The sequence below is a fragment of the Myotis davidii genome, unplaced genomic scaffold, assembly GCF_000327345.1.
Source record: "Myotis davidii unplaced genomic scaffold, ASM32734v1 scaffold10, whole genome shotgun sequence".
In the NCBI taxonomy this organism is placed as follows: Eukaryota; Metazoa; Chordata; class Mammalia; order Chiroptera; family Vespertilionidae; genus Myotis; species Myotis davidii.
The window spans coordinates 1090120-1109910 of record NW_006283544.1 but is presented as its reverse complement, the minus strand read 5'-3'; the positions used below and the strand labels follow the sequence as shown (position 1 = coordinate 1109910).

Genomic DNA, 19791 nt, shown 5'->3' with positions numbered 1-19791 from the left:
TTGGGTAGCTGTTACATGAGGACATACAATTGTTGAACCCTTAAAACAAGTGAACTTTATTATATGTAAACTAGAGGCCTGGTGCACAAAATTCGTGCATGGGGGGTGTCTCCTCAGCCCAGCCTGCACCCTCTCCAATCTGCGACCCCTCGGGGGATGTTTGACTGCCGGTTAAGGCCCGATCCCAATGCCCCCCTCTGCCAGCCTGGTCACCCCACACAGCCTGCTGTTCAGTTGTTTGGTCATCCCTCACCAACCCCCCTGCCAACCTGGTCACCCCACGCAGCCTGTTTGGTCATCTGTTCAGTTGTTTTGGATGTGACCTCCTTGGCTCTTTATATATTAGGATGATACCTCAAAAAATAAAAATAAATAAACCCCATTAATTGTTCTTAGGCCATTTTGATATTTGACTCCCTTTTTATATTTCCAGTTCTCTCTAATCAGTTCCAGTTACAGATCTACAAATACCACCAGGACAGTTCCATTTGAATCTTTCATCATTATATCCAACACTCCTCCCAATTACATTATTCACTTCAAAGGCAAGGCCACTCCTTCTTCATCCACTTTTTCCTTTAGAATATAGTTGTCACTAAAACTATCAATTGTTCATTTATAATATATATCACAAATCCTTTCCCTTTAAGATGGAATGCAAGAAAGAGCACTTTTAACGTGTAGTGGAAAATGACATTTGACTGGGTACCATTAATAGCATTCATTATTAGTTCTATGATGTCAACTAATTCACTTAACTTTCTTGAATCTAATTTTTCTTTTCTGAAAAATGAGATTATTCATTGTAAGGAACACTGTGAGATACATAAATAAAAATAAATTGATAACAGCAAGCTCTACATTTTTAATACAACACTTAGGGCTATTGTTACTGATACTTATTCAAAAGCCACCGCCAGAGGCTGGCTCAGGCCCAGAGCTGCTCATGTCTGAGCTACTTCAATAACTTCCAATATATTCTTCCTGATTTTTTAGGCACATGACCAACCTGTTACTCATTTTCATGACTAATAATTAACCATGCAATCCCTTTTAGAACACTATTGTATAATCTTGATCTTTTAAAGATACATGTGGCGAGATTTATAATACCCCACATTCGTTTCAAACGAGCTGTCATTCTGGAAACTTGGGTAAAAATGTAGGCGTGAAAAGCCAAAGCTATAAATACATTTACAACAACAACAACACGAGTTGATTTTAGTAAGTACAAACCTGGTGTTTTTTTATTAATTTATTTTTATTCTTACTTTTTGTGAATTTGCACCAGGATATTTTTTTCCATTGATTTTTAAAGAGACTGAAAGGGAGAGTGGGAGGGGGATAGAAAGAAAAACACTGATGTGAGAGAGACACATCAATTGGTGCCTTCCACACACACCCCACCTGGTGCCGGGAATGAAACCTGCAACCCAGGTGCTTGCCCTGGACTGGGAATTGAACCCGTGACCATTGAACCACACCAGCGAGGGCACACATTACATGTTGCTAAATCAATAACTGTTTTGTTTTTTTCTTGAACAGTTTCTAATTTTGCTGTATATTCTCACATGGTAAAACCTTTACTGGTCTGCTGACTTTACTTGGATAATAAGCTTCATAAAAAAGCTGTAGTGAAAATTAGTATTTTAACCCCACCATGTACTTTGCCCAATAGAAGATGACAAGAAGATATTTTAATCTCTTGATTTCAAAAGGCATTTATTTTTTTTCTAATCAATTTCTTCTTTGAATTTTCCTATTATATATTAGAAACATTTCTCTAAATGTACAATTTAAAATACATTTTATATATTCATTAGAAAATTGAAACTATAAGAATCAATTCCATATTTTCTCTTATTTGTAGTAGTGCTTACATACAGAGAGCTAAATAGAGACTGGATGCAGCATTGAAGACCAAAAATACTTTTTGCTTAAAGGTCATAAAGTTTTAGCTCAAAGATTTTATTTTCAATTATCTGTATAATAGCTTCAATTCTTATGTTTTATTTGTGTTTTATGACTGTTGTAGCCCACAGCAATAAAATTTCAGAAATCAGGGGGGAAAGGCACAACAGCTCATGTTATTCTTGACATTTTGTGCACTATAAGAGATTAATCAATGATAATTTGAGTTTAGGGACTAAACATAAATTATTTATTTTTTTAGTCTATTTTTAAGTTTTACTACGAGTGATCCACCACAAAGTGGACAGAAATGAGAAATCACACAGTTAACCTGGTACAGTAGTTCTGAAACAGCAACCCTGGGCAGTCTAGGTACATCAGAATCAACTGAGAAGTCTTTTCAAAACCATATTCCCAGCTATTTCCCCCAGGTCTCCTGAGTCAGAATCTCCCATGATGGGACACATTATTTCTCCAGGCTCCACAGGCATTTCTGATGCACAAGCAGTCTTGAGAACCCTTGATTTTGCAGATGCCTGACCCCAGTGTTCAGAGCCTTGCACCAAACCTGAATGAGGGCTTTCTGCTCACCTACCTGCTGGAGATACTAGGGGGTTGGTTGGTTCCATATGACTCAGGTACTTCCCAACAATAAGAAATTTATTTTGCCGAAACCGGTTTGGCTCAGTGGATAGAGCGTCGGCCTGCGGACTGAAAGGTCCCAGGTTCGATTCCGGTCAAGGGCATGTACCTGGGTTGCGGGCACATCCCCGGTGGGAGATGTGCAGGAGGCAGCTGATCGATGTTTCTCTCTCATCGATGTTTCTAACTCTCTATCTCTCTCCCTTTCTCTCTGTAAAAAATCAATAGAAGATATTTAAAAAAAAAAAAAAAAAGAAATTTATTTTGTTTTTGTTTTTTTGTTAACCTGCACCCGAGGATATTCTTTCCATAGACTTTTAAAGAGCGTGGAAGGGAGGGGGAGAGACACAGAGAAAGCATGAATGTGAGACTCACATTGATTGGTTGCCTCCTGCACTCGCCCCAGGGTTTGAGCCTGCAACAAAGGGATGTGCCCTTGACAGGAATTGAACCCGGGACCCTTCAGTCCATGGGACATTACTCTAACCACAGAGCCAAACTGGGTTGGGCAAGGAAACATTTTTTTTTTTTTAACATGAGGACCTGATGAGGAAAATTAGACAATGTTTAAGGAAATACTACTCCCTATGATTAAATGAATTAAATACATACTACTTATAGTTATCTAAACAGAAATATGTTCAGTGAAATATAAATAATTGCAAGTATAAATACCCTTCTCTCCAGGACACTGGTGAAGTCCTTAGCTTCCAGGATCATTTGAAAGAGAAGTCCTGTCCTTGTCCAAGTCCAACTATCCCTAACCATAACTATATTGAAAATATTTTGCTTATTCAGCTGGAATTAGCCTTCTGTAAAGTTCTCTATTTTAGAAATGCAAAAGTACTTGGTGAAATAAAATGTTTCTGAGAGTATAACCCTGGAGATGAGGATTTACACTATGAAATTCAAATATCAAGACAGAATATATGTACAATAGTTATTACTGACTTAAAAATACATTAAATGAATTTAGAAAGAAGAATTTATGAGATCCATCAGAACCATCCAGAAGTTTTATAAAGGAACAATGCTAAAATGTAGGAAATTAGATTTTAAAAATAGGTAAATTAGTAATTTCAATTACTTGTACGATCAACAGCCTTTATTTTCCAAAATAGTACATTAGTCATTACTCTCTTAAAGCTCCCCATCTCCATGGGAAGTTCCCTACCCATCCCCCTGGGGTAGGGCATGCTGGGCTTGGTCATGTGACTTGCATTGGCCGATGGGAGGTTGGCAGATGAGTGACTTAAGCAAAGGCTTAAAATGTGTTTGTACAAGTTGGGCTTGCCTTTTTGTGCTCCAGCCACTATAATGAGAAATGCATGACCTGGGTTGTCTGTTGGGCTTGGAAAAATTAGAGAGAGGAACAGTGCAGCTCCAACAACCTGTAGACCTGCCCCAGCTGCCTAGCTGATACATGGAAGAGAACTGTTTTATGAAGTGTACCACTGAGTTTTGGAAAGGTTGTCCATATAGCAATAGTTGATTAAAAAAGAATTTGGTATCAGACTTGGGGAGGTATCATGTATATATTTTAAGTATTAAATTAAATTTTAAGTTTGGCGGTAGTTATTATTGGTGAACGGACTCCATCCTGTCCATATTTTTCTTTTCCTTAGCCATGTTCCAATAATTGGGACCATGTAAACTAGTTTGGGCTGATAAGATATAAGCAGATGTCACAGGGTGGGCTCAAGAGGAGAGCTGACAAGGTTGGCTCCCATGTTCCCCTGGTTTGTTATTTTCTTTGTTTTGCTTCTACTCCTTCCCTTCTGACTAGAATGAGAGCAGCATACCTAGCAATAATATAGCTGACTTCATATAACTATTGGGAAGAAAGCCACAAGTAAAGGATATCAAAACAGAAAGAGAAAAGAAACCTTGAGAATATTCTGAGCACCTCCATCAGCCTGTCCTGTTATACTAGAAAAATTACTCTGTTTGAGCTCTCTAGTAATGTTTATTGTTACTTGCAGCCAAAAATGACACTAACCAATATTTAGAAGGACAGGTAGGTAGGTAGGTAGGTACCTAGGGAAGGAGACAGACAGAACTCTTTTTATTCAAATTATTTAGAAAGATACATAATTCTATCTAGAAATATTATTTGACCTAATCTAATATTAAAACTTAGATGGAGCCCTAGCCAGTTTGGCTCAGTGGCTAGAGAGTTGGCCCTTGGACTGAAGGATCATGCGTTTGATTCTGGTCAAGTGCCCATACCTTGGTTGCAGGCTCAGCTCGATCCTCGGCCCCAGTCAGGGTGTGTGCAGGAGGCAACCAATCAATGTGTCTCTCTCACATCAATGTTTCTTTCTGTCTCTACCCCTCCTTCCCACTCTCTCTCAAAATCAATGGGAAAAAATCGTTGTGTGAGGATTAACAACAACAACAACAAAAATAAGATTGATATAATGATCATTTTAGCGAAGGATATATAATTACATTATAATTAAGTTCAAGCTTCACTTTTTATATTTTAGATATGCTTTCCCATAACTAGAGATAAAATAACACTGATAACAGATCAGATAATTTTAAAACTAAAGTGTGTCAGAATTAATGTAGTTCATAATTTAAAGCTTGGAATTCTTTTTTCCTACGCTAATAATTTAGCAGATTAATCAGCAATATTATCAACATTTGCTGGCATTTTTACTATGCTAACTGCACATGGGTTAGGATTTCATTTTTAGGATAAGCCGTGATGCAGCTTTTTTCTGGGTGGCCACACTCAGGTGTGTGATTGTGAAAGCAGAATATCATGGTAAAATGTCCGCCAGGTAAGATTCACTCTCATCCAAGCTCTCTTTCTGTTATCTATACCACATCTTTCTGTATAGCAGCTGGTTCTCCATGAAAACTTATCCTTCAATTTTTTTTTTTACTTCCATTTGATGCATGTAAGTAAATGTATTTGATGAGATTCAAGTGTATGCCAAAGTGCTATAAAGTAAAGGAAAATTGTGGCACACTGGCTATAACTCATGAAGAGTAATAAGAAGAGAGAGTGTCTAGAGCATTTGACTGAAAATAAAAAAGATTATATCCCGGTGAATTGAGTTAATTTCGACTCTATTACAGTATGGTTCTTTATCATGTGTACTCTGACTATATTAACAAATGAAGTAGTGATGAATCATTCCAGGAACTTGTAGAAAACATTAATATTTCAACATTATCACTGAGTATCTATGTCAACACACATCAAAAATGCATGAGAAATGACTACCTATACTCACTAGTTACATTCATTAAGAATATATATGAGAAATATAAATTGTGTACATAAATTTGCAATATGATTATAGGTAGAACATACAGAAAGAAAAAAGTTATGTGAAGATTGCTCATGGGAAAATATGTCAAGCAACTGAAACCAAATAAATACTTGCAATCAGTTTAAAGTATACCGTATGTCCACATGAAATACCATTCTATTTAAAATTATGAGTTAGCCTATAAATTATTAGTATTAAGTCATTTTAAAAATAATTTAAAAGTAGCAAAAATAAATAGACACTCTCAAATAAAACTGGTTCCTCAATTCTATCCATGATGTAATTTTGGAATCCCTTACTTAAAAAAATAAAAAGTTTGGTTTTTAAAAGTTTGATTTATATTTATTTTTAAGTTCATCACCAAGAGGTAATAAATTTGCATGAGAATGAGGTATGACACTTTGAAAAACAAATCAACACTCAGTTACTCCAATAATTTTCAAATATTTAGAAAGGCTAAAAATTGCTTATATTTATAGTTATATTTATAGAAGAAGATGATTATTCAGTTGGGGTGGGCTGTGTGTCAAATTGATTGTTTAACATCATGCACAGAGTATAAAATAGCCACCAGAGAGATGAAAAATAAAAAACACTATTAAAACAGCAACATCTGTGTAATAGCTCTCCCATTTTATACCTTTTATCATTTTGTTTTGTTTTTGACCTTAGTGCCCTTGCCTGGAATTGAACCTGGAACCCTTTGGTCTACAGGCCGACACTATCCACTAAGCCAAACTGGCTAGGGCCCTTTTATCTTTTAATGATCAAAAAGATTCACGCAACACAAAGTCTGAGAATAAGCTATAGTTACATCATTTTTAGGGACAAAAGTGTTAATGGCTGCTAAAGACAGTAATAATATATAATAATTTTTTTCTAGGATGATAAGTTTTTTGCTTCATCAGGGGATGTATAAGTGTCAAGAACCCAGAACAAAAAAAATAGGCATAAAATAAGCAAATGTTTTGAAAGAAAAAGAATTTAACATGCTCGTTTTTCCTTTTTGTTGTTGTTGAATGACTATCCTGACTCTAAATGACTATCCTGACTCTCTCTAGGAATGTGATGCTAAAATAATGAGTTGGCCTCGATGGAGCACACTTTCTTCTGTAACATTAAGACATTCTAATTCATGTTCTCTAGTTGGTCAGTGAGTTCGTTTGTTCATTTATTCACTCCAGAACTTTCCTGCCTCAGGGTCTCGGGATTTGTTATTCCCTCTGCCTGGAATGCTCTTTCTTTAGAGATCCTTGAGACTTGATATTATAACTTTTCAGGTCCCTCCTAAAGCATGATCTTATGAAAGTTCTTCCCTGAATACCTGCCATTAAATAGTAAACTGTGTCTACCTCCTCCACATTACCTAGCACTCAAATCCTACTTTCCTTACCTCCACAGCACTTACCTTCTTCAGAAATATATGCTTATTGTCCTTCTGCTCCTACCCCCTCCACGTGCATATAAACACCACAAGATCAATGATTCCAGTTTATTCAATACTAGAGGCCCGGTGCATGAAATTTATGCATGGGGTGAGTGGGGGTGTGGGGGAGGGATCCCTCAGCCCGGCCTGCACCCTCTCTAATCTGGGACCCCTTGTGGGATGTCTGACTTCCGGTTTAGGCCCGATCTCTGCGAGATCATGCCTAAACCGGCAGTTGGACATACCTCTCTCAATCTGGGACTGCTGACTCCTAACCCCTCACCTGCCTGCCTGCTTGTTTGCCCCTAACCCCTCTGCCTGCATGCCTGATTGCCCCAACTGCCCCCCCTTCCCCCCCGCTGCTGGCCTGATCACCCCTAACTTCCCTCCCCTACTGGCCTGATCACCCCTAACTGCCTCTGCCTTGGCCCCTGCCACCATGGCTTTGTCTGGAAGAAAGGCAGGATAACTGGAAGATGTCCAGTCGACCCAGTCTAATTAGCATAGCACCCTTTCATTAGTATAGACTGTTTTTAAAAGTGTCTGGCCAGGCACCATGCTGGCCCTAGAGAGACAAGGATGGTGAGGACATGGTATGTGCCCTCTGTGTACTCAACATACAGAAGCTAAGTGCAGTGCTCAATCTGCACAACCATACCCAGCTTCCTTGAGATGATACCTACAAAACAGAAACTTGAGCATGGCATGCGATTTCCTCTTAAAGCTTATCGATGGTTCCCCCTGTCTACAGAATAATTTGTCTTTCCTGATCAGGCCCCTCCCTACCTCTCCAAGCTGCTTCATCTCCCATCTCTCCCCCATACTCGCTTACCCACCAGTTATTAGGAACTTATGCACCCCGACCACACGCCAGTGCTCTTCTCTGTTCCGGTCTGAGTTATGTGCCACCCCCACTGTTTCTCTCCACCACCCTTCATGTTTTTATCCCATTGTATTTTAATTCATCACATATATTTTGATGCTGAATCCCTTGCTGTCAAGTACTAGGAATCATTCATAACCCCAGCCTGTAAACGGGGTTAAAAAAATGGATGAATTCCTCACTACATGAATATATGACTTAACTTGATAATTCAGGAAATAATTCACATTACTGGCCGAACTTGATTACACTTTTCTTAATTTAAAAAGGGACCAACTCTGTCCCCAAAGCAGATAAAAGGAACTGTGTTGAGTGTACAGTTTCCATTTTGCTACTAAACCCAGGGCAAGAGTTATTCAGTAACCATTATTTCAAATTTTTCTTTCTTTAGGTTTAGAAGACACTTGGGCTGCTGAAGGCAAGGCATACACTTCAGGTTTTATCTGAGTTCATTCACAGTAAATCGGTAGTTTTTTCTGACCTCCTTCAAAAGAAGAACAACCTAAAAGTATTTATTTCCCAATGCAACAGAGTGAAACCTCTCAGAGTTACGCACCAGCAGCCCCCTGTCAGCCAGGGCAGTCACTGCGAGAGAACTAGAGCTCCATCCAAAGGGCGGCATCAGAGGTTATTGCTTTGGTTAGACATGAATGAAGTGGGAATTTGAAGGTGTCCCAAACACCTTAGGCTTTTAAATAAAGATATACATTTCTCTTAGTGAAACAATAATCTGGGAAGGATCTAAGAGCAAAAGCTGAAATCATTTGACATACTGAGCTCTCTGACAGTTTCTCGGACACAATCAACTCAGCTGGGTTCATTCTAATCAGCATAAAAGGGAGCGACATGACCCAAATACTCTCAAATCTTTCAGTCAAGGGGTGCAAAATAAGATGACACAGTACCATTTCAACTTCAACAAACTTTTCTGTTTAAAAAGTGATAGACAGCCCAGCTGGCGTGGCTCAGTAGTTGAGCGTTGACCTATGAACCAGGAGATCATGGTTTGATTCCCAGACAGGGCACATGCCCGGGTTGCAGGCTTGACCCTTCCCCAGGGGGCATGCAGGAGGTAGCCGATCAATGATTCGCTCTCATCATTGATGTTTCTATCTCTCCCTCCCTCTTCCTCTCTGAAATCAATAAAAATATGTTTAAAACAATAAAATGGTTAATAAAAAAAGTTATCTGGTGTATTATGTAGAACACTTGCTTAACCTTTTAAACTTGAATAATTATCACTGAATTTTAGGTAGGATTAACGGTTAAACTAGTATTAATTTCTACATTTAAGTACACTTCATATTGGCCAATACCACATGTATTCTATGAATGTCATTATTTTGAATTAAGAATTAATGTTAAACATTCAAAATTATATTTACAGTACTTGATATAACTTAAAATATATTTCTTTTTAATGTTTCTTCAAATTTAAAATAAGGTTTATATTTAAAATGTCAAAACAATCTGTTGTGATATTGCAGAACAGCAGAGAGAAGGCAGGGGTGAGGGGTTGAGGAGATAAGAGATCAACCAAAGAACTTGTATGCATATATTAGTATGCATAACCCATGGACACTGGAAATAGGGTGAGGGAGGCTAGGTGTGGGGGTCAGGAGCAGGCTAGAAGGGATCAATGGGGAAAAAAAGGGAATATATGCAATACTCGCAATAATAAAGATTTTTTAAAAAGGGAAAAAAACAAACAATATCAAGGCATTTGATGGAATCATTTCCTCCAAAATCACATTATCTTTAAAGTAACAAGTTAAAGATTGCTGGGGTCCAGCCCCAGCAGGTCCAGGGGTCCCCAAAGGTGTGGACGGAGTCGGCGAAGAAGGACCAAGTTCTGTAGCCAGGTTCTGTCCAGGATCTTTTGCCATGTTCTCTCCAGCGAAGTTCTTCTGTCTCTAGGTTCTGTGTAGGTTCTGTCTTCTAAGTTCTGTCTGTAGGTTCTAAGTTCTGTCTCTCTGTTGCCTTGTTTCATCTGTATTTATACCAGTTGATTCAATCCTATCAATCTCTATTCCAAAGGTTAGGGCGTTTCTTATCTCCATTCCAGGGAGTAAAGATTATGTAGTTTAAGCATGATTGCTCGTAGTTAAAGTGATTAATTACCCGCCTGGCACTTAGTGAGGGGGTTATATTCCCTCCCTAACTTCAGGGGAAATCCCTACCTGGGGAAACAACCTTTCTCGGAGAGGTGACCTTGATTAAAACACAGCGCCAAGAAGGTGAGCAAACATATTAAGAACAGTATGCCATATATGCCAGGTCCCTTGAAACAGCAAGGATGGACCGGCTCCCGGCAAAAGATTTAAAAAAAAAATCTGAAATTAGTTCATAAACGTTCTTACTTTTCAAGACTCAAAAAATCTTTTTATTTTGGATGGGTTTAGACCCGGGCACTGGTTCTCAACCTTCCTAATGCCGCGACCCTTTAATACAGTTCCTCATGTTGTAGTGACCCCCAACCATAAAATTATTTTCGTTGCTACTTCATAACTGTAATTTTGCTACTGTTATGAATCATAATATAAATATCTGATATGCAGGATGTATTTTCATTGTTCGCGATCCACAGTTTGAGAACCGCTGGACTTTAGAGATTTTTAAAGGCACAGCATAAAAACAGGAGCTGCCATCTTAAAGGAATATGGGTTTATAGTCAGGCAAACATGGATTTGAATATGAGCTCTGCCTATTACCAGCTGTAGGGCCTCTGCGAACAAAGTAAACCTCTGAGCCTGCATTTCTTTATCTGTAGGATAAAAGCAGGATCATAGGAAGAATGAAATAAAAACTATGTGAGTTTTCATAGAATCTGCCAAAAAGTAGGCTCACCCCCCCCCCCCCCCCCCGCGTGCACAAATTTTTGTGCACCGGGCCTCTAGAAGATAATAAAAGCCTAATATGCGAAATGTCCAGTCATCTGGCCGGCCATTCAACCAATCAAAGCGTAATATGCTAATGATATGGTAAGGCCACTCAACTGCTTGCTATGATGTGCACTGACCACTAAGGGGCAGATGCTCCGACTGGTAGGTAAGCTTGCTGCTGGGGTCTGGCCGACTGGGACTAAGCAAGACGGGCTGGACATTCCCTCGAGCCCTTCTGTGTCCCTCCCCGGCTCCAATCATGCACCAGTGGGGTCCCTCAGCCTGGCCTGCACCATATCGCAATCCAGGACCCCTCAGAGGATGTTGGAGAGCCAGTTTCAGCCCGATCCCACAGGCCAGGCCGAGGGACCCTACTGGTGTACAAATTCGTGCACTAATCCTCTAGTGAGTTAATAAAAGGCATCAAGATCCAAAGGCAAACAGGAAAATAAAAAAGAGAAATTAATAGTGAAACAGAGATGTGCATAAAGAATAGAAGAGCAGAAAGACATGTCACAAAAGTTAACTTTGGGTAAACCTAGGCACAGTTTTTATTTTTTAATTCTCTGGGAAGGATTATATATTTATCTGTCCCAGAATGAAATTTTTCTCGATCTATTATTGTAAGTTTTGAAATATACCTACATCAAGAGGTCTCTGGAAAACATTCTTTTTGCTCCATTTAAGACCACCTTTGTACTTCCCAGTGTTGATACACACATACTTAGTCTTGAATGATGGTTAATTAACTATTGATGAGTCCTAGCATTCTAGGGCTTCCCAGGTGACAGCTCAGTATTCTTTACTAATCATTTAATGAAAACACTTACATGAATAATGAATCTGGCATTTCCCTAGGTATACACGCAACTTTCTTAACAGTAATAAAGGCAGGCATAGGTACAGTTATACTAAATATTGTGGTTTGAAAATGTTTTTACAGAGCAAGTCAGAGAGGTTATGTTGAAAATGAAGCTCTGGTTTCTGAAATTATTAAAAGTTTCACATTATCACCCCAGTAAGTTCAATAAAAAGAAAAATAAATAAATGAAGGAACATTGAAAAACTCTAAAAAAAGTTTTACATCAACATATAGCATTATATCATAGGCACATAATATTAGAAATATAACCATTACTTGCTATATAAGCCCCAAATGGAGTAAGCATAATTTAGATTTTAGTAATCAAAATTCTAAATTTGAAAGTTTGAACTGAAAGAAACACACATATCTATAAACACTTATACACTCAGACTATATATATTTGTGTGTTGTGTGTGTGTGTGTGTGTGTGTGTGTATATATTCCACGTTCAAAGGCTGTAAAATCACGTTGTTTACCCATATATTCAGAAAAAAATCACTTCTACTGTCGTGGTAAACAACCTGCTTCCCTATTTACAATGGTTTGGCCCTCTAGCAACTTCAGCACAAAATTATAGCTAATTTGCCTACAAACATCAGGTGGTCATAATAATTTGGCCACTCAGTGTATATATACATATAGTGATTATATATAGTGTCGAAAATGTATATACACACTTTGAATAATTATAAAGTCAGTGTTTATTAAAATACATTTTATTTTTTAAATTAAATTTATTGGGGCAACACTGGTCAATACGAACATATAGGTTTCAGGTGTGGCATTCTACATTACAGGGACTATATATTACACCATGTGCCTAACATTTCGTTTTCAAAATTGAGCTATCAGCTGTTAGAGCGTGTATACTTATTTTGGGGATATTCCATATATGGTGCAGAGAAAAAATATGATTAAATTGTCTATGAAATTTATTCTGCTTCTCAGAATTGAAACTTGTCACCATTTGGTCTAATTTTACAGATGAGAACATGGAATCTTTGACGTTAGGATTTAATTCACACAAACCCATGATTGCTGTGCTGAACACTGAACTAGCGCTGAGGTAACTTGGCATGCCATCACTTTTAATACAATTTCAGTAACCCCTTTGATTCAGTGCCATCCTGATCCAAGTTGACATCTGCTTTGGAGAAACTAGGTTACTACAACCAGTTATTTGAGCAAATTTGAAAAAAAAAATGTTTTTATAAATTGTTCCGGTGGAAGGATATTATGGAAACAGACATTACAAACTTTTAGGAAAAAATCGATTTTTGGAGTCAGAAGCCAAAACTTTGTCTTGTTAGCATCTATTATGTGACTTTGGACAAGTCATTTAGCTTCTCTGATCCTCAGTGTTTTGATTTGTACAATTAGAATGATGGCACTTGTGACACTTGTAGTTCTTGGTTGTCATATATTACTTATACTACACACTATTACTATTACTGCGACTACTACTTCTATCAATAATCAAAGCCTTCTATGTGCTCAAACTCTGTGATTTGCTTGTATGCCTTAGGACTATCTCACACCTTGCACAGTCCCGTAAGCTAAGTGGTCTGATTTTCTCATCACAGATGAAGAAACATCTCTGGGTGGTTAAATAATATGCCAAAACTCACACAGTCATTAAGAGCTTGAATGTGAATTTGAATCCAGACGTCACTCTAAATTTCAATTTAGATCCTCTATATCCTGGTTTCCTCTAATACACAAACATACATAATGTAAATAATACATAGTACATAGAGATATGTTACTCATTTGATGCACACATACATACATACATGTTTTAAATTCTAAAATTCTATACTAATTTTTTTAAATGTTAAGGCTTAATATGTGAAACTGAGTAGGTACTTAGTTAATATTTAGGGGAAAGGAATTAATATATGGTAAATAACTAAAATCATTTTGAGTAAACTGTTAGTTAACACATGTCAGCAATAACAGTCGCTATTTAAATCCTCATCTTCTTCAAGATTATGTTATTAAAAATTATTCTAGAGAAAAAATGTAAGTGGACTAGCCATAGGTTCAAATCTAAATACAGAACTGAAAGAGACAGAAAAAGAGCTGTTTTCAGTAAGCAAGGGCTGAAATCTAACCCTATGGACTGAACAAAAGAAAAAAGAAAAGATCATTTTAAAAATTACATGTGGTTCTGATTTTTCATAATACTTTCCAAATTTGGTAACATACTTTCCAAATTTGAAATTTCAAAAAAGCTATTCCATACTTTCCTATCAAAACAAAATAACAATACTTGCTATTTTTATTTCTCTTGACTATTGTATATGAGTAATAATAATGATGATGATAATTGGATAATGACATTCAGAATGAACAACTTTTTCAGAATTAAGGAGAAGGGGCAGGTGGTATCCGAAAAGATTCACAGATGTCTATTTCTAATCAAAACATGTTTTTTTCCAACTATGTAATCTCCTTCCAAAGAACATCAGGCTGAATGGAAAGATGTCGACACGTGTGCCAGGTCAGGGCTAGAATGACATGTCTGGGGAACAGGAGATGCCGCTATTTCCATTATCCATTGAACACCTTGGCAATTCTTATTTCATCCTGAGAATGTGATACTTACTCTTGAACTGCTCTGGCTATGGAAAGGGCCGTAGATCCAGTTTCATTAACGCTATCTAAGGTCACATTTGGCAGGTCATCATCATCACTGTCACTTTTACTTTGTCTGGGAGATAGGCCTCGGGGGTCCATTTGTGCTGGGGAAAAAAGGCATATATATGAATTAAAATCAGCATGCAGAAAGTTAACCTTGTCCTGGACCAACACCAAGCATGGAAAGTCTCTTCTGTGTATATCACGCACACGGAATTCTCTAGAAATCCCAGGAATTAGTGAAAGCGACGTATTTTATGTACTGAGCGCTCACTGACTCTTTTTCCCTGGTTCATCTGATTTACGAAACCTTCATCAGCTCTCAATAGTTTCAGGATATGACTATGGAATATAAACTATAAAACCCATGATATTATCTACTCCTGAGTGGTCAGAAGCTAATTAGGTAGCTCACAAGTTAGTGCTGGACCCTCTGGCTTCTCCTTGCTTCTGCTGCCAGAATCCTGGCCACCTTACTGCTCTTGCTCACAGCTCTCATAATCAACTGACAGAAGAACAAGGTTTGCAAGACTCAAAGTTTTAGGTACTTTTCATACTTCAGTGAATGACTGTCTTCAGTTTTTTACTACAATTTGAATAGAAAAATGACAGAAGCAGTAGTAGTGTTTTTAATTATGTGTTTATATGTGCTAAAAAGTACTCTTTGTCTCCATCCTGATTTCATTCTTCGAAAGGGCATTTCCAGATACAATTCTCCCCGCCCCGCAATGTGAACTTGCCAAAGCAAGAAACGCCCCATGACTGGAGCCCTGATGACAAGGACTTTCAGATCCTTTCAAATGAGAGGATTATAGTCAACATTTCAAACCTTAACTCATCTTTAAAAAAATTAGATTGCATTTCCACCTTCCTCTCTCTATGAACAGCTTTAATAACCATAGTGTAGGATTTCCATCAGCCCTCACCTCAAGCACAAAATACACACATCTTCTAAATTAAAAATACTGCACTAGCTGCCAATGGCATTGTTAGAACTAGTGGCTTCAAAGCCAGCCAGTTCCAAGCAGATTGCCACTCCTCAAAATGCCCAACAACATTTCTAAAACCACTGCTGCTTACAAAAAGCAAATCCACTTAAAGTCATGGTTACAATGACATCTGGGTATATTTACAATTTCATTTTTTTCCTCAAAACATTTTTTCTTACTGTGTATCATGCATTAGGTAGATCATCAGGAAAATGCTAGTATTTCATAATATTTTACACACAAACAATTTTTTATGATTCTACCTAACATTTAAGATATGAATAGAAAAACTATACCTAGAAAGTTTCAACATGCTTGTAACTAAACATGCTTAGGAAGGAATGTATATCTGTAGAACCTACTGTCACACATTATTGAATACACATATTCAAATGTAGTATGAACAATGAAAGTTCTTGGTAATTGTTGGTTAAATTAAAGAGACAATAACTCAAATAACCTAAACTAGTGGTCCTCAAACAAAGGCAAATTTCTCCCCAAGAGACATTTGGCAATGTCTAGAGACATTCTAATTTGACACAACTTGGGGAGAGGGAGATGTTACTGGCATCTTCAATGATACTCCTGGACATCGTACAATGCACATGACAGTCCGTCCCCCATGACAAAGAATTAACTAGTCTAAAATGTCAAGAGTGCCAGGTTAAGAAACTATGAGTTAGAGATTTAAGGGTTTGGATATAGAAACTAGAAAAGATATTAAGTCATAAATTGGACTATCCATATTTTCTGCCCCTCAAATAAAACAATACACTGTCATGTGACTTAGCCCTCACCAATTCCCCATATACTAGTACATACAGCATTCGCTTCTGCAAATGCCAGGAATTATGCAGTAACACTCTAAGAGTTTTTGAATGTTTTCTTTGTCTCACACATGGTGGGACAAAAAGACTTTGTGTCTGATCTCTAGAGAAGATTTCCTAGAAGAGGGATGTTGGATAAACTTTTTCTAGAAAGGACCAGTTCTGCAACCATCTGATAACTACTTAAGCATCAGCCACTCCAAAGGCACTGAGGCACTGTATCATTTAAGATTTATCTTGGCAACAGGCAAGAGAAACGGGCTCAGAATAACTTATAGTAAACAGAATGTACTGGAAAGATACTGAGTAGCTCAAAGTAAGTAAGGTCAAGATGAACAACCAGCATTCATGTAGTACAAGTCACAGGGATCATACAAGCATTACAACCAGGAATTCACAGATAGTTTCTTTTGGGCAATCTGTTATAGAATGATTCTGTTACCAATCATTCATAACTACACAAATGCAGCCAAAAAGGAGTAACAGATCTATGTAGGCTTCTGAATCACATATTGTGTGGTGTTATGTATGCCTGTAAATGTCAACAATTTAACATTTAAAGTTGTTGAAACATGATGCACTAAGATTCCTTTGCCAAGATACCAACTTAACAGCTAGCTAAAGATAAGGGAATATTCTGGTGGTCCTATTTTGTCCAAGAAAACTAGAGTTATCATAGGTAAGTAATACAACTCAAGGGAGATATGGGCAATTAACCAATAAGCAGCCTGACTCTGAAAGTTAAAATCTAGCCATACAAAAGACTCTAAAGAGCTGGTGTGAGAGTTGATCATCTAAATTATGTTATGTTTATATCTCAATGAAAGTTTAAAATATGTTAAATATGATGTCCTTTTTTGGATGTACTTTTCAGTAACATTATAATTGAGGATTTCTTTCCAATATTTTCAATCAATATTATGAAATACATCTGCTACCATCATGCTGAGAAGCTCTTTTTACCCATACCTTCAGCCAAGATGAGGAAGCAATTAGAAAGGCTTTTTGAAATCTGCATTGCTGATTAGGTCAGATGATTAGCTTATCTGCATACTTGCATAATTCCATTCTCCTTTGATGAAATGTGGGATAGGGACATCTACCTTCCTTAACCTCCATTAGTCTCTGAGTTTCTCAGTTCATTTAGGAAGCACCCATTCACTGGGTGCCCATTCAGAGAAAATGCAAAAGTAACCTGAGCACCAGAACCAAAGACATATCCACCTCCCTAAGTAAGAGAGCAATAGAGGACCTGCAGGCATCTGAAAGGAATTTACATTTGAGATTCCGTTCCTTTTAAAGGAAAAGGGACCAGGCAGCTGGGAGAATGCCAGGCCATGGCTGGTGCAGGTGTCCGTTCTCTGAGTTGGAGGAGTTGTGAAATACTGTGTGAGCTTCACTCGCCGTGATCAAATCCCTGGAAGGGTAACGGCAGAACTCCAACACCTCAAGTTGAACCCATTTACTCTGACTTTCAAAAACACACTTAATGGTAAATTGTTCCTGTAAAGATCACCCCAATAAATCATGATAAATGACTTATGCTGAACCTGCTGGCTTGGAACCTGGTCGCCATCTGAAGAAGCCCAGGAAAACCTAAGAGACAAGCTGCTCAGCTGGCAGCCAACCCCAACTGATGTGAGCCATGCTGGATGGACCGACCGCATTGCAGCCACCCATATGCATGACCAGCATAAGCGTTTTCTGGCTAAATCCATTCCAAATATTTGACTTACAAAACTGTGAGTGAATAAAATAGTTGCTATTTTAATCTATGAAAGTTTGGGGTGCTTTGTTACACAGCAGTATAGCAATACAAAAATCAATGTACCATGCTACTCTCCCGGCTCCTTCAGAGATTTCCTGGCAATGACGTGGACAAGGGGCTACTACAGTTAGAGTCAGCCTATCACACTCCTCTCTGTCCTCCTCCTAAGAGGAAGCCTGGCCTTAAGTGGCATACATTTAAGTGAGCGGTTAATATGAAAAAGAAAAGCCACATATTATCTCTGTACCATTTCCTTCTCAAGTCAAAATATGCAAAATGTACTTATAGGCACTTTGGTTTTGAAGCGTCTTCTTTGATCCTTGGCTGTGCCTCAGGTGGGCTTCTCCCAGAGGGGCCATCGGCTGGCATTACTGCTCAGGAGAAGGACTCATAGCGGACAGGAGGCTCAGCTGGGTGGATCCTCCCAGGTGTGTGGTTACCCAAAGTCCGGTACATTTGCCTCTCTTCAGTGCACCTGAGACATGTTCCTTTTCCTTTCCCCCAGGCCACAGTGGACTGGCACTGACACAGGGACCTCAGTGCGTTCTCGCTTCCCCTACCTCATCCTAGGCACTGCCAAAAGGTTCAACACTCTTCCAACTTCCTTAGACTTCAACAGGCCTATTCAGCTATTCTTAATGGAAAGGAAGTTTTTCCTTCAGTCACCATATTAAATATGGACAAAAACAATCTATGAACATACATTGAAATTTACAAAGTAACCTTTTCTAACCAGAATGAATCACAGAAGGAATTATTCAAGCCCATTTACCTCCACCATCAGGGCTGGAGGGGAGAGGGCGGGGGGGACACAGATGGACAGAAGGGGTGTGAGGCAGCCGGCGGCTGGAGTGCTGTCAGCCTTTCTCCCCCCTTCAGTCACTGACAGGCTGCCTGCCACCCACAGATGCCCTCATTGTTCGCCCTGCCAAGGCTGAAGCATGCCCCAGTTAAAGAAGCCTTGGCTTCCAGGAGGGCTGCTGCTGCCATGAGAAAGAAGGGCAGTGGGAGAAGGAGGGAAGGGAAGGGAAAGGACTGTATGGGGGAAGAAGGTGCAGGGAAGAAGTCACAGCATCATGGCGTCAGAGAGTAGAAGACTATCCTTTTAGGAGCGATTCCTGCACTCATCTGGTGCAGAAATCGTTCCTAAAAGGATAGTCACAGTGTTTCTTTAGGATGAAAACAGAGCTCTGGCTTCAGAGAACCTGGGTGTGACTTCTGGGCCTGTCACTTGTCTGACTGGGGCAACTGATTTCCCACAGCTCATCCAGCAGGTTCCCTTGCCATTGCTGCTGTGGTGAATAAGTGAGATAATATATGCAAAGCCTTTAGTACCCTGCCTGGCACCTAGCAGTCAACCATCATTCCATTTTACTCTGACAGTAAATTTAGTGCTTCTTCAACCATCTCTTCCATCACAATATTTCCAAGTCCCTCACCTTTTCCTGGACTAATTCAAATTAGGCAGTTTTGTGTTTTGGTTGGTTTTTTTTAATGCACTTAAACTGAAAATACCACTACAGAATATATATTGGATAATATATAAAACCACCACTTCTGATGATCCACAAATTCACTTATGGACTCAGTTAACAGATATTTATTGGGCAACTATGAGATACCAAGCACTCTATGGGGTGCTGGGGAGAAAGCAGTGGAGAACAGATTAAC

General features: G+C 38.6%; 1 protein-coding gene across 3 annotated transcripts in view; it reads right to left on the bottom strand.

Moving 5' to 3' along the window:
- The window catches only part of KLF12 (Kruppel-like factor 12), a 450697-nt gene that overhangs the window by 105219 nt on the left and 325687 nt on the right, over positions 1–19791 (bottom strand). For all 3 annotated transcript variants that reach the window (XR_001514057.1, XM_015564759.1, XM_015564762.1), the window contains exon 6: positions 14505–14640. Coding sequence is in view for 2 of the 3 variants with exons in the window: in XM_015564759.1 (XP_015420245.1) it covers positions 14505–14640 (136 nt within the window). In the remaining variant the exon portion in view is untranslated. The remainder of the gene's footprint in view (positions 1–14504; positions 14641–19791) is intronic.